This window comes from Rhineura floridana, chromosome 7, assembly GCF_030035675.1.
Source record: "Rhineura floridana isolate rRhiFlo1 chromosome 7, rRhiFlo1.hap2, whole genome shotgun sequence".
NCBI lineage: Eukaryota > Metazoa > Chordata > Lepidosauria > Squamata > Rhineuridae > Rhineura > Rhineura floridana.
In genome coordinates, this window is record NC_084486.1 from 5082064 (window position 1) to 5096397 (window position 14334).

Below are 14334 nucleotides of genomic sequence, written 5' to 3' on the forward strand. Positions count from 1 at the left end.
GAGAGATCACATGGTGTAATAGATAAAATGTTGGATATATAAAATTCTCACTCAGCTATGATCTTTGCTATCTCAGTGTGGTGTTATGAGGTTAAAAGTAAGTAAAGTGCTCTTTGGAGAATCAATGCGCTATAAGTGCAGGGTAGTGATGGTTTTAGTTCCATTGCATGAACAACCTATGAGACTCTCAGAGTACTATACATAATTCCCATGAGATATAGTTCAAGTTTTCAGTGAGATGGTACATTTACATACACATAGAAGGTGGCATGTCAGAAAGAAGGCTATGTTGGAACCCTTCTCTCTGACAGACTAGATTTCTATACGGAACAAAACAGAGAAGTATCCCAATATGTGAACCCCAATCAACAGTCTGAAGTGGTACTGCCCAGACCATACGTCTGCCATCTCAGTGAGAAGGGACTGCTGCAGGGGTGAGACTCTGCTGGGATCATCAAGGGGCAAGCTTTTCCATCTGCTTTTCCTTCTCACCCCTGCTCTAAGTGACATTTTTCTGGGGACTGTCCTTTACCAGGAAGATGAATGCTTTTGGTTTTTAGCTGTTGTTGCTTTTTAGAAATGCTAGGATTTTGTTAGCTTGAATTTTTGTAAATTGTATTGTTTTTATTTGTATTTTGTGTTTGTTTGTTTTCTATTTGTGTGTAAGTCGCCTTGGGGGCCTTTTTGGCCGAAAGGCAGCCTAGAAATAAACCATAAAAAAAAAAAAAGGAGGGCATAGAGGGAGTTTTAAGCTGATGTGCTGATTGGAGGGAGAGCATGCTTTTGGTTTCCTGTGCTCAAAGGAGCTTTGTTTATTTAAATTCTGCTGTTAGGCAACTAGAGCTACGTTCCTCCAACTTGAGGCAAATGTTAGAGAAGTCCTGTGGTAATTTGTCCTTGTACTGATGCAGAAGCACACACAACCTCCCAAATAAAAGGGCCATAACATAGTTGTATCCCTTCTTCGTATTGTAGATACTGTCCAACGAGTGATATATGGTTGCATGCCTGTGTTGTATCTTATAATTGCTTCAGCACTGATTGTACCAGCTGGAAAGAGAAAATTGTGTTTTGATTTTACCAGAAAGCAAAGTTTGTTTTATTTATTTGTGCAAGAACCCTAACCAAATAGTAATAGCTTAGTAGCATTCTAACAACTCAGTACAAAAAGCCCCTAATTAACATAGAGTTCATTGTAATCCAATAGCCTTTGTTTTTGCTGCTGACTGTTGATGGTCTGTGTTGCAGGATGAGTGCTGGGAAAATATAATATCCTAGCAACAAAAGAAAAAGCTATATAAAAGATGCATGAATCTGCTTCCCCTCTCCATGTAAGCAACAATGATGCATTTATTGTACACAGAGATAACCCCCATACACACACATTTCTCAGTACTGTATTGTAAGACCTTGTTTGGTAGCCTGTGTCTGTCCTTTCTCTTGCAGTTGTCTGTAAAGCTCTGAATGTCACAGTTTCTCCAGGACCCAGAGTACAATATGTGGTTGGAGACAATGCTACCCTATTTTGCCATGTTTCTCAAAAAAAACAAATAGAGAATTTGCTAGCTGTCCGGTGGGTCTTTGCCCTTCCACCTACCCAGGAGTATTTGATGATCAAAATGACTAAATATGGAGTAGTCCAGTACTATGGAAATTACACGCGTCATTTCTATAAACAAAGGCTTCATCTTCTAGAGGAGAAACAAAGAACAATGTACACATTTTTTATCCTGAATCTTCAGCAAGCTGACCAGGGACACTATATTTGCAAAGTTCAGGAAATTGGCAAGCATAGGAACAAGTGGACAGCATGGTCTCATGGTAGCGCATCTACTAAAATCGAAGGTAAGTAAATAATTAGCTCTGCTTGAAATCTTCCCTTTGCTTATTTATTTTTATTTATTTAAAATATTTATGCATATTGTACATCTGTCTGTATTGAATAAATCCAGAAAGAATCTAAATCATTCAGGTGTTGTCAAAAAATGTCAAAACTTGCTGAAAACAAATATATTCACAAATAATTGTGTATAATAATTGTGCATTTTGAGACCCCTTCGCCTTGACAGTGAGTTGACTATATGAAGACAATTTGTGAACTTTCTGTCTGGATAAATGTTGTTCACCTTTCAGTCATAGGGTTGGTCAATAACTTTGTGTTTATTTGGCATAAGAGATGGGGAATTAGTGGCCCTCCAGATGTTGTTGGACTCCAACCCCCATCAGCCCCAGCCACTCTGTTCAATGGTCAGGTATGATGGGAGTTGTAGTCTACCAACATCTGGAGAGCCACTGGTTGCTCACCCCTGGTCTATATGCTGCAAGCTTCTAACTGTCTCACTTTATGCATATTTACTTAGAAGTAGGTTCAGCTGAATTCAGTGGGACTTATCTCCATAAATGTGCATGAGATTGAGGGCATTATTCATGATATAAAGTTCAAAAACCTACCTCAACAGTATATGGGGTGTAGCTGACCCCATAGTTTTTAAACACAAAAGCCATATTGTTCTATTAACATTAATATAACACAACTGTCCTGCCCAAACTCGAAGAACTCAGACATGGCTGTGGTTTTTTCTTTTATTGTAGTAAGAGAAAGTTTCAATTCAGTGCACTTCATGAATCTACCTACAACTTACTCAGAACTCAGCATCTCTCTAGGTCTAACTAGGCACAACTTCGCTGCACTAAGACATTGACTCAGCAACTGAGTCATATATATATATATATATATCATCAAATATATAAATTATAAATTTATATATTTATAAATCAAATAATAAATAAACTACTCCCCTCACTTGGCTTAAGTAAGGCTGGCCAGGCATCCTGCTTTTATGTGCTAATTGTCACTGTTGGAAACACATGTGCAGGGGAAGACTCCACCTCAACTGTGTCTGTTGAATTTTCTGCCGCATTCGCCTCCTGGACGAGGTGGAGGTGGAGCCCCTGTCACTGTCTCATCTTCCCCCTCAGAAGTAGGAGGGCTGCCTGTGGGCAATGCGGGTGCAGGGAGAGGGGAGCGTCAGGCTGGGAAACAGCCAGCTGGTCAAGTTGACTCCACAGGAATATCTGGAGCTGCTGGGGTTAAACTGTCAAAGTCCAGAGCTGGGGCACCTTCTGAGTCCAACTCCATGCTCGGCCCTTCACCGGCTCAACCATCCCTCTCTAAGTCCTCCTCCTCCTCTGCTTTCTTCTTGTCGGTCCACACACCCCCTCCAGCAGGGCTCATGACAATAACAGTGCAGAAGTATACTCATGAATTAGTTGTGAATTAATAGTAACAACATCAACAATGAATCTCTCAGGCCTTGCAACCATAGCACAGGCTATCTGAGCAATCTGTTCATGATCACCACATTTCACAACTTCATGAGTCTTCAATTTTTTTGTCATTGTGCTGATTGCAGAGATGACAACCTTTCCCTTTTCTTGGGGTCAACAATGTCAGGCCCAGTTCTGAGGCTGCCCTTCTTGACATCTGAGACAAACTGACTAAGTGTCTGAACTCAACCCAGAGTTTGACCAACTCTACTAGGAATATATTTGGGGAATATATTTGGGATGTGATATATTTGATCACATCATCACAGGTTGTTTAGCTTCCAAGCAACACAGACATTTAATCTGGCCATTTCTACCACATTCTTTTGAGAATCTAGCTGGGATTTCAAGCTGCTGGTGCACTTTCTTCCTTCTCCACATGTATGGCTGCATCATAAACATATGATCTGGAGTCACAACACAGGCAGAATTTTATGCCACACTTTATCTGTTTGGATGGCACTGTAAAAAATAATTAAAGCAAAATGAACACAAAGCAATTCTTAAAAGCAGTGGCAAAAAAGGCAACTGAAAACATCTAAAGAGAGAAGGCTAAAACAGTCAATCATTTAAAAACCTTAAAACAGCTTAACCTGTGGCCTTCCAGATGTTACTGTGGCCTTCCAGATGTTTCCTATAGTACCTGACCATGCTGGCTGGGGCTGATAGGAGTTGGAGCCCAAAAACATTTGAAGGGCCACAGGTTAGCCTTCCCTGCTTAAAAAGCATGAGTAAATTCATTTCTTATGAGGGAGGCCAGTGACATTGGGCCCCAGAAGTGTTGAGGGTAACCCTCAACAAAACATTTTGCAGAGATCTTTCTGTAAAAAGAAAAAAGTGGTTATCTTATTGACTAAGTTACCTGCTAAAGTGGGGGTGCTGGCTGCTTGCAAACATTTTGCTGAAGCAGTTGGGGTCTCAGTGACCACAAAAGCCCAATTAATTAATTAATTAATTAATTACTATTTATTTATTTCATTTATATTCCACCCTTCCGCCAAGAAGGAGCCCAGGGCAGCAAACAAAAATACTAATAACACTCTGAAACATCTTTAAAACAAAGGACTTTAAAGAATATAAAAACAAAACATCTTTAAGAACATCTTTAAAAAAACAGCTTTAAAACATCTTAAAAAGCAATTCTAATGCAGACACAGACTGGGATAAAGTCTCTCCTTAAAAGGCTTGTTGAAAGAGGAAGGTCTTCAATAGGCACCAAAAAGATAACAGAGATGATACCTGTCTAATATTTAAAGGGAGAGAATTCCAGAGGGTAGATGCCACATTCTGCTTCCTGACTCCTAACAGAGCAGAGCAGAGCAGAGGGAGCTGTCTCACTTGATCTACAGGTGAGGACATATAAGCAAGCCAGCTTTCAGAGAGCGAGCGAACAGAGCGAGTAAACAGGAGTTTGACAAAGGAGCTGTGCGAGGAAAGGAAAAAAGGCAAGAGGGCTCTAAGCCGTGTGCTCTGAAGGGCTGCATAGCAGCTTGATTGGAAGGGGTGTGGCCTGATAGCTATTGGCTGAAGGGCATGGCCTGAGAACTGCTGAGAGCTACAAGCAGCAGCTGTGTGTGCTGGGACTCTCAGTCTGCTTCCTGACTCCTAACAGAGCAGAGCAGAGCAAAGGGAGCTGTCTCAGTTGGTCTACAGGTGAGGACATAAAAGCAAGCCAGCTTTCAGAGAGCGAGTGAATAGGGAGAGCAAACAGGAGTTTGACAAAGGAGTTCGACAGGGGAGGTCAAGGGGGGGGTCCATTAAAAAAAATCCCAAACAAATTACTAATTCTCCTTGTACAGCGCACCGCACACCAGTAGGACTCTCAAGTTTACCGTGAAGTAAGAGAGGACAAAGCACAGGCCACTCCAAAACAAGTAGTCAGAAAGAAACAAAAGGTAGAAGAGAGTATGACCGGGAAGGATTCTCCAGTGGTTGTGACCTGCAAGGTGTGTGCCATGTTTGTTTTCTTGCCTGAGAACAACATGGCGTACACGTGCAACAAGTGCAGGCTTGTGGCACCGTTGGAAGAAAAGGTGAGAGGCCTGGAACGGCGGGTCGTCACACTGAGGAATATAAGAGAAGATGAAGAGTTCTTAGACAGAACGCTGGAACAACAGCAGCAAAGAGATGTGGAGGTGGAGGAGCAACAGCATGTGGTAGCAGAAGAGGAGACTGCTTTGGAGAGGAATAACGAAGTGGAGGAACCTCCGTGGGAAAGGGTGACAGTTAGGAGCAGAAGAGCTAGAAGACACAATTTCCAGTGGAGATATGGAACCGCTTTCAACCACTCGAGGAGGAGACTGGTGATGGAAGAATTACAGGGGACCCCTTGCAACAACGAGCAAGAGGCTGAGGCTCAATCAAGCAGGGCCAATGAAACCACACCCCACAACAAGAAGAGAAAAGTACTAGTAGTGGGAGACTCCCTACTGTGTGGGATCGAAACCCAAGTATGCCAAGAAGATCTGTGGACTTGCCAGGTATGCTGTCTACCAGGAGGACGGATTAGAGATGTGACGGAAAGGTTGCCATCACTCATCAAGCCCACCCACAGGTATCCCTTTCTCCTCATCCATGTGGGAACAAATGACACTGCCAAACAGAACTATGAAGAAATCACATCAGACTTTGAAGCTCTGGGAAGGAAACTCAAGGACTTTGGGGCCCAGATAGTTTTTTCATCCATCCTTCCAATACTTAGAAGAGGAGTAGAAAGGGAAAGAAAAATATTCCGTGTGAATGAATGGCTACAAAGGTGGTGCAGACGTGAGAGATTTGGATTCTGGGACCATGGGCTATGGTTCCTGGAAGATGGACTGCTGGCAAGTGATGGGTTGCATCTCACAAGGACTGGGAAGAATGTGTTTGGCCACAGCATGGAGAAGTTCATCAGGAGGGCTTTAAACTGAATCCTGAAGGGGAGGGAGACATAAACTTGGTGGTAATGACTGATGAAGGCTTATGCACAGTAGCGGGACCAAAGAGATCTGCTCTAATAGGGCCCAGTAACAGAGGAGGGCAACAAAGATGATCAGGGGACTGGAAACAAAGCCCTATGAGGAGAGACTGAAAGAACTGGGCATGTTTAGCCTGGAGAAGAGAAGACTGAGGGGAGATACGATAGCACTCTTCAAGTACATGAAAGCTTGTCACATAGAGGAGGGCTGGGATCTCTTCTCGATCGTTCCCGAGGTCAGGACACGGAATAATAGGCTCAAGTTGCAGGAAGCCAGATTTCAACTGGACATTAGGAAAAACTTCCTAACTGTTAGAGCCATACGACAATGGAATCAATTACCTAGAGAGGTAGTGGGCTCTCCGACACTGGTGGCATTCAAGAGGCAGCTGGACAGCCATCTGTCGGGAATGCTTTGATTTGGATTCCTGCATTGAGCAGGGGGTTGGACTTGATGGCCTTGTAGGCCCCTTCCAACTCTACTATTCTATGATTCTACAACACTAGTTGTTCACTTCCTATGTTGTGCAGAATGGACCTGCTGACAAGATGGTATCTGCAGGAGGCCCTCACCTGCAGAGCGCAGTGATTGATTTGGTTTATAATGGGTTATACAATCTTTCCGGTATCCTGTTTCCAAGTGTCATAGGGTTTTGTACACCAAAACTGGAACCTTGAACTTGGCCTGGTAGCTAATGGGCAGCCAGCCATGTTTTGCATGAAATTATACCTAGGATTTAAAAAAACAAAACAGTTTTCCTTGCTCACAAGGATCTGACTGGAAAAATAATTCAGGTTAGTAAAAGGGTTTTGTACTATTGACTCCCCCCAAATTTTGTGGAGCTGTTAAAGGAAGTGGTGCTTTGTCTGTTAGGGCACCCTCTACGCTCCTTTCTCTCACAAAATGGATAGAACAGATGTCTGACCCAATGATGTGTAGAAGCGATGAGTAACTAATAACTTTAAACAGCATTTTGCTGGGTCACTGACCCTTAATAACTTAAGTACAATTATTTGTTTTCTTAAATCATTCTACCAGTGTTGGTAGAATTGATCCCCAAAGCCGTCACTAAATAGATCCTTACTATATTAAATGAATATATTCTCTCTTTTCCTTGAATCTAATATAATGGGTTAACTTAGCCATTGAGACAAATTCCCACATTGCTTTCTATTATCTCACTAGCTGAGATATATATGACAGGGAATTTAGGGGTCCACTGGACCGGGGGTCCTGAAGAAATTGAGGACACAGGCTTGTAGCAAAAAGGTAGGCCTTTATTTAGTAAGAAACATACAGGAAGTCAGTTTCCAATGATGTTCGATGGAGCTCTGACACATCGCACTGCTGTCTACATTTTTATACCCTCCAGGACAAAGAAATTAGCATCTTCCAATCCAAAGGTTACACATAAGTATTACATAGATATTATGCTCCCTACATTAAGATCTAGCCAACCAGATACTATTCAGAAAATCTAATACCAACCCATAACTTCTAATACATTCCAAAGCTGACCCTTCCTGACCCTTTGGAGACACAGAGACTGCTGTGCCAGGGTCTTAATCCCTTTATTTTATCTCCTGATCCTAGCTGTACCAGGATACTGAACATTCCAAGAAGGGGCCCAAAAGAAACAACATCAAGCAGAGAAAGAGAGAATTCTAGCTTTGGTTTACCTATTAAAATATTATAACATTATTCCTAAAAATATATATAGCTTATTTGTTCTTTATAAGAATTCCTTATCATTTACTAGATGACCTAGGGGCAGCTGTTTGTATGTGTTGACCTGAAATCTGCCTTTGAAATAATACTTTGTGAAAAGTGTCTGACTAGTTTACCAACACTCTTGTGTGCCCATTTCAGTGATTTCATCTAAAGATTCAGATGACTCCACTGCTGAGAGAAATCACAAAGCCTGGAAGTTTTTTGAAGGTTAAGTATACATTTTCCCCTTTGTTCATCTTCATAAAAATGCAAGAATCCACTGAAAGGTTCTGTTGTACAGCCTTGCTTTTAAAAATAAACCAGAATGCTGCATCCACAAAGTTTCTCTGAATGTATGAATTCTTAGAAGGGTACAGCCATGTTCACATATTTTCTCCACCCACCACCCACCTAGCATACTGTACCTGTCAGGAACACCATAATGGGGACCACATTGCTCAATGCCTGAAGGTGAAGACTGGATAGCTAAACCTCTGGTGAGCAGGCAGGAAGGTGGTTTACTGGCCTTCTCTAGCCTACCACCTACCCTTGCATGCCATCCAGTGATAGCAGCCCATGATAGGTGGGGTGTCTCATTGGCAGCATATGATGGCTGACCCAAAAAAGATGGAAGAGGAAGAAATCTATTTTTTTTGTCCAATAACTAGCAGTCTCTTTAATATAATTCGTATATATATCTTTTACGTGCTATTATACACTACTCAGATGATGATGATTAAAAAAGCCCTTTTCAACTTCGCACATATTGCGGATATGATTTGGGAATATTATTCCATATTCAACTCCACATTTCTTGTGTGATTGTGTGATTTTGAAAATCATTAAGCTTGATTTTAAAGCAGACATATCAAACAATATATATAATCTAGGAGGCTTTAACTGTCCCTGGTTACAACCACTGTCCCAAAACTAGGTTTAGTATAGAACCTGCACAGGTGATCCAGACTATCCACCCCACCTTTATTTGCATTGTAATGTGTGATAATACCTGGGTTCTGCTCTTTACAAGACACCATGTCATGATTCAGGGTTGACAGCAGAAGGACTGCTTTTCTTTTCTTTGAGACATATGACACAAGTATATGTTCACCATCAAAGCAAAATTTTGAAGCATGAACTTGTCTTTCAGGATCAGAGCTTGGAAGTAATTAGTTACAAAAAATGAATTACTTGTAAAATAAACAAACTGCATTTGGCAATGAAAGTTTATAACACAAAGCTGGATGGTGGTGGAGGGGAATGCCAAATTTTGCAATATATTTTGATGCTTTCCAATTGAGACCACTATGCTTTATGATGTTGAAAGTATGTAAGCACTGGACATCTCTAGAAGAAGATCAAATGGGCTAGGCCCTTTTCAGACCATCCTATTTAATTATGTCACCCTCTCCTTTTTGAGAAAAACAGATAATCCATTTACATTGTATACAAGTGTGGAAACGTTGGCAAACCTGAATATCCCCGGTTCAATCCAGTTTCGGCCCCTTGCACTTGCATCCAGTCATACCAAAACAATTACAGGTTGTAACAATTATAGGTTGCAAGATTTGGCCATGAATTGACTGTATATTGGAGTGATCACACAACTTTTACTAGGCCCAATGGTTCGTACAGAGATTACCAGGCCCCTTACGCAGTTGGAAAATGTTTTTTAAACTCTGGATCAGGGAAGGGATTGCTTGCTGACTTATATGAAGAATGCATTTGCATACAGGGGAGGTCAAGGGGGAGGTTCCTAAAAAATAAATAAATTACTAATTCTCCTTGTACATCACACTGCCTACTAGTGGGACTCTCAAGTTTACCCTGAAGTAGGACAGGACAAAGCACAGGCCACTCCAAAACAAGTAGTTAGAAAGAAAGAAAAGGTAGAAGAGAGTATGAATGGGAAGGATTCTCCAGTGGTTGTGACCTGCAAGGTGTGTGCCATGTTTGTTTTCTTGCCTGAGAACAACATGGCATACACGTGTAACAAGTGCAAGCTCGTGGCACTGTTGGAAGAAAAGGTGAGAGGCCTGGAATGGTGGGTGGCCACACTGAGGACTATAAGAGAAGATGAAGAGTTCTTAGACAGAACACTGGAACAACAGCAGCAAAGAGATGTGGAGGTGGAGGAGCAACAGCATGTGGTAGCAGAAGAGGAGACTGCTTTGGAGAGGAATAACGAAGTGGAGGAACCTCCGTGGGAAAGGGTGACAGTTAGGAGCAGAAGAGCTAGAAGACACCCTTCACCAGTGGAGCTATAGAATGGCTTTCAACCACTCGAGGATGAGACTGGAGGACAGCCTGTGGTAGGAGAATTACAGGAATTACAGAATTACAGCTCAGTCAAGGGACAGTGAAAGTACGCCCCACAACAAGAAGAGAAAAATACTAGTAGTGGGAGACTCCCTACTGCATGGAATCGAAACCCAAGTATGCCGAGAAGTTCTGTGGACTCACCAGGTATGCTATCTACTAGGAGGACAGATTAGAGATGTGACGGAAAGGTTGCCATCACTCATCAAGCCCACCAACAGGTATCCCTTTCTCCTCATCCATATGGGAACAAATGATACTGTCAAACGGAGCTATGAAGAAATCACATCAGACTTTGAAGCTCTGGGAAGGAAACTCAAGGACTTTGGGGCCCAGATAGTTTCTTCATCCATCCTTCCAATACTTAGAAGAGGAGTGGAAAGGGAAAGATAAATACTCCGTGTGAATGAATGGCTACGAAGGTGGTGTAGCTGTGAGAGATTTGGATTCTGGGACCATGGGCTATGGTTCCTGAATATGGACTGCTGGCAAGAGATGGGTTGCATCTCACAAGGACTGGGAAGAATGTGGTTGGCCACAGTCATCAGGAGGGCTTTAAACTTTAAAGGGGGAGGGAGACATAAACTTGGTGGTAACGACTGATGAAGGCTTATGCACAGTAGTGAGACCAGAGGGTTTGGCTCTAATAGGGCCCAGTAACAGCCCTCAGAAAAGTGTAGTAAGGAAGCTAAGCCATAAATCACATGGTCATCGATGTCTGTATACTAATACGCAGAGCATGGGAAACAAGCAGGACAAACTTGAACTCTTAATACAGGAGGGCAATTACGACTTGATAGGTATAACTGAAACTTGGTGGGATGACTCCCATGACTGGAATACAGCAATTGAAGGATACAACTTGTTCAAGAAGAACAGAAGGAATAAAAAGGGAGGTGGAGTTGCGCTATATGTTAAAAATATATATCCTGCACAGAAATACAGGAGGATGAGAACAATTGTAAGTACGGTTCCATGGCAAGCGACCCTAATGAGAAAAGGAGTCCAAGATGGGAGAGAGTTTCTAAAAAAAGGAAATTCTAAAAGTGCAATGGCAAGCAATTCCAACAAGAAAAAAAGGGGGGAAACAGCAGAAGAAGCCAATGTGGCTTCACAAAAAGCTTAGAGATGATCTGAAAAGAAAAAAAGACACTTACAGGAAGTGGAAAGAAGGCCAGGCCACAAAGGAAGAGTACAGGCAGGTATCACGGAATTGCAGGGATGGTGTCAGGAAGGCTAAAGTTGAGAATGAGTTGAGGCTAGCGAGGGATGCTAAAAGCAACAAAAAAGCTTTCTTCAGGTATGTTCATAGTAAAAGACAGAGAAAAGAAATGGTGGCACAGCCATGAGGATGGCAAAATGATAACAGATGACAAAGAAAAGGCAAAAGTGCTCAATTCCTACTTTGGCTCAGTCTTCTCCCAAAAAAGGATCTGTGACCCTCCCAGGAAACATGAAGTAGAAGGGTCAGGATTGGAGCTTGAGATTGATAGACAAATGGTCAAGGAATACCTAATCACTTTGAATGAGTTCAAATCTCCAGGGCCCGATAAATTGCATCCTTTAGTATTGAAGGAACTGGCTGAAGAACTCTCAGAAACACTCTCTATTATTTTTGCGAAATCATGGAGGACTAGTGAGGTGCTAGATGATTGGAAGAGAGGTAATGTTGTCCCTATCTTCAAAAAGGGCAAGAAGGAGGAACCGGGGAACTACAGACCAGTCAGCCTAACATCAATCCCTGGAAAAATTCTGGAGCAGATTATAAAGCAGTCAATCTGTAAGCACCTTGAAAGCAATGCAGTGATTACTAGGAGCCAACATGGATTTATCAAGAACAAATCCTGCCAAACTAATCTCATCTCATTTTTTGATCAGGTAACCTCCCTTAATAATATCTCGACTTCAGCAAAGCTTTTGACAAAGTGTCCCATGATATTCTGATTAGCAAGCTCGCTATATGTGGGCTGGATGGAACAACTATTAGATGGATCCACAGTTGGCTTTAGAATCGTACTCAAAGAGTGCTTATCAATGGTTCCTTCTCAAACTGGGCAGAAGTAACCAGTGGGGTACCACAGGGCTCTGTCCTGGGCCCAGTGCTCTTCAACCTTTTTATTAACGACTTGGATGAGGAGGTAAGCATGCTTATCAAATTTGCAGATGATACAAAGTTTGGGGGCATAGCTGATACCGTGAAAGACAGAAAGAAAATTCAAAGGGACCTTGATAGGCTGGAGCATTGGGCTGAAAACAACAGAATGAAATTCAACAGGGATAAATGCAAAGTTCTACACTTAGGAAAAGAAACCAAATGCACAGTTATTAGATGAGGTATACTAGGCTCAGCAGTACGACATGTGAGAAGGATCTTGGAATTGTCGTTGATCACAAGCTGAATATGAGCCAACAGTGTGATGTGGCTGCAAAAAAGGCAAATGCTATATTAGGCTGCATTAACAGAAGTATAGTTTTCAAATGGCGTGAAGTACTAGTTCCCCTCTATTCAGCACTGGTTAGGCCTCATATTGAATACTGCATCCAGTTCTGCTCTCTGCACTTCAAGAAGGATGCAGACAAACTGGAACAGGATTAGAGGCGGGCAACAAAGATGATCAGGGGACTGGAAACAAAGCCCTGAAAAACCTGATTGGTTGATTGATTGAAACTTTATTTTTACCCCGCCCTTTTTCCAAACTGGAACTCAGGGCGGCTTACAAATAGAACTACATGTAGTTAAAAACATAAAAAAACATACAATTAAAATACAATTAAACTATGCACAACCTTAAAACTGTAAAAGGCACTTAAAAATCTAAAAACAATTTAAAAAATACAAATAATAATATAAAACAATAAAACAAGCCTTGTAAAGCACAATCCTAAAGACCTTCTATCCCAAAAGCCTGTCGGAATAAAAAAGTCTTTACTTGCCGACGGAAGGATGGCAAGGAGGGGGCCATTCTTGCCTCCCTAGGAAGAGAGTTCCAGAACTTAGGAGCAGCCACCAAGAAGGCCCTATCTCGTGTCCCCACCAATCGCACTTGCGAGGGTGTCGGGACTGAGAGGATGGCCTCTCCTGAAGATCTCAGGGCCTGGGCAGGCTCATATGGGGAGATACGGTCTGACAAATACCCTGGACCTGGGCCATATAGGGCTTTAAAGGTCAAAACCAGCACTTTGAATTGTGACCGGAAACAAACTGGCAGCCAGTGGAGCTGTTGTTTAGCCTGGAGAAGAGAAGACTGAGGGTAGATATGACAGCACTCTTCAAGTACATGAAATGTTGTCACATAGAGGAGGGCTGGGATCTCTTCTCGATTGTCCCAGAGTGCAGGACACAGAATAATGGGCTCAAGTTGCAGGAAGTCAGATTTCGACTGGACATCAGGAAAAACTTCCTAACTGTCATAGCCATATGACAATGGAACCAATTACCTAGAGAGGTAGTGGGCTCTCTGACATTGGAGGCATTCAAGAGGCAGCTGGACAGCCATCTGTCAGGAATGCTTTGATTTGGATTCCTGCATTGAGCCGGCTGGACTTGATGGCCTTATAGGCCCCTTCCAACTCTACTATTCTGTGATTCTATGATACAGGACCAATGACGGTCCATGAAAACCTAGTAGGAGAAAGACATGTGAATCCAGTTAGAGGATTCACAATGGTCAAACGTATTCAAAAACCTATTAAGTTGATCTCAATATTTATTAGAGAGGTGACACAGGTGGTATAGGACCCTGATGCAGATCTCACAGATGATAATGCATGCCTCTGCAGGTTGCTGGAGAGGATGTGGGAACTGAGATACCTATTTCCACCTTTGGGGGACCTGTCCTCAGGTTCATACATTTTGATCATTAGTCTTTCAAGAAATTTCTACAATTACTCATTTTCATGTACAGGCAGTGTCTCAACTGGCTTTACTTTCAATTTTTGATGACCCTAATGTAGATATAACATTTAAGGAATTAGTGGTGTGTTTTTGTTTCCTCTCCATTGCTCAAACATGGAAATGTTT

The 14334-nt window shown here is 42.1% G+C and overlaps 1 protein-coding gene across 2 annotated transcripts in view; it reads left to right on the forward strand.

Moving 5' to 3' along the window:
* The window catches only part of VSTM4 (V-set and transmembrane domain containing 4), an 89346-nt gene that overhangs the window by 45474 nt on the left and 29538 nt on the right, over positions 1–14334 (forward strand). For both annotated transcript variants that reach the window (XM_061634764.1, XM_061634763.1), the window contains exons 2-3: positions 1447–1845; positions 8154–8222. In XM_061634764.1, the coding sequence (XP_061490748.1) occupies positions 1447–1845; positions 8154–8222 (468 nt within the window). The remainder of the gene's footprint in view (positions 1–1446; positions 1846–8153; positions 8223–14334) is intronic.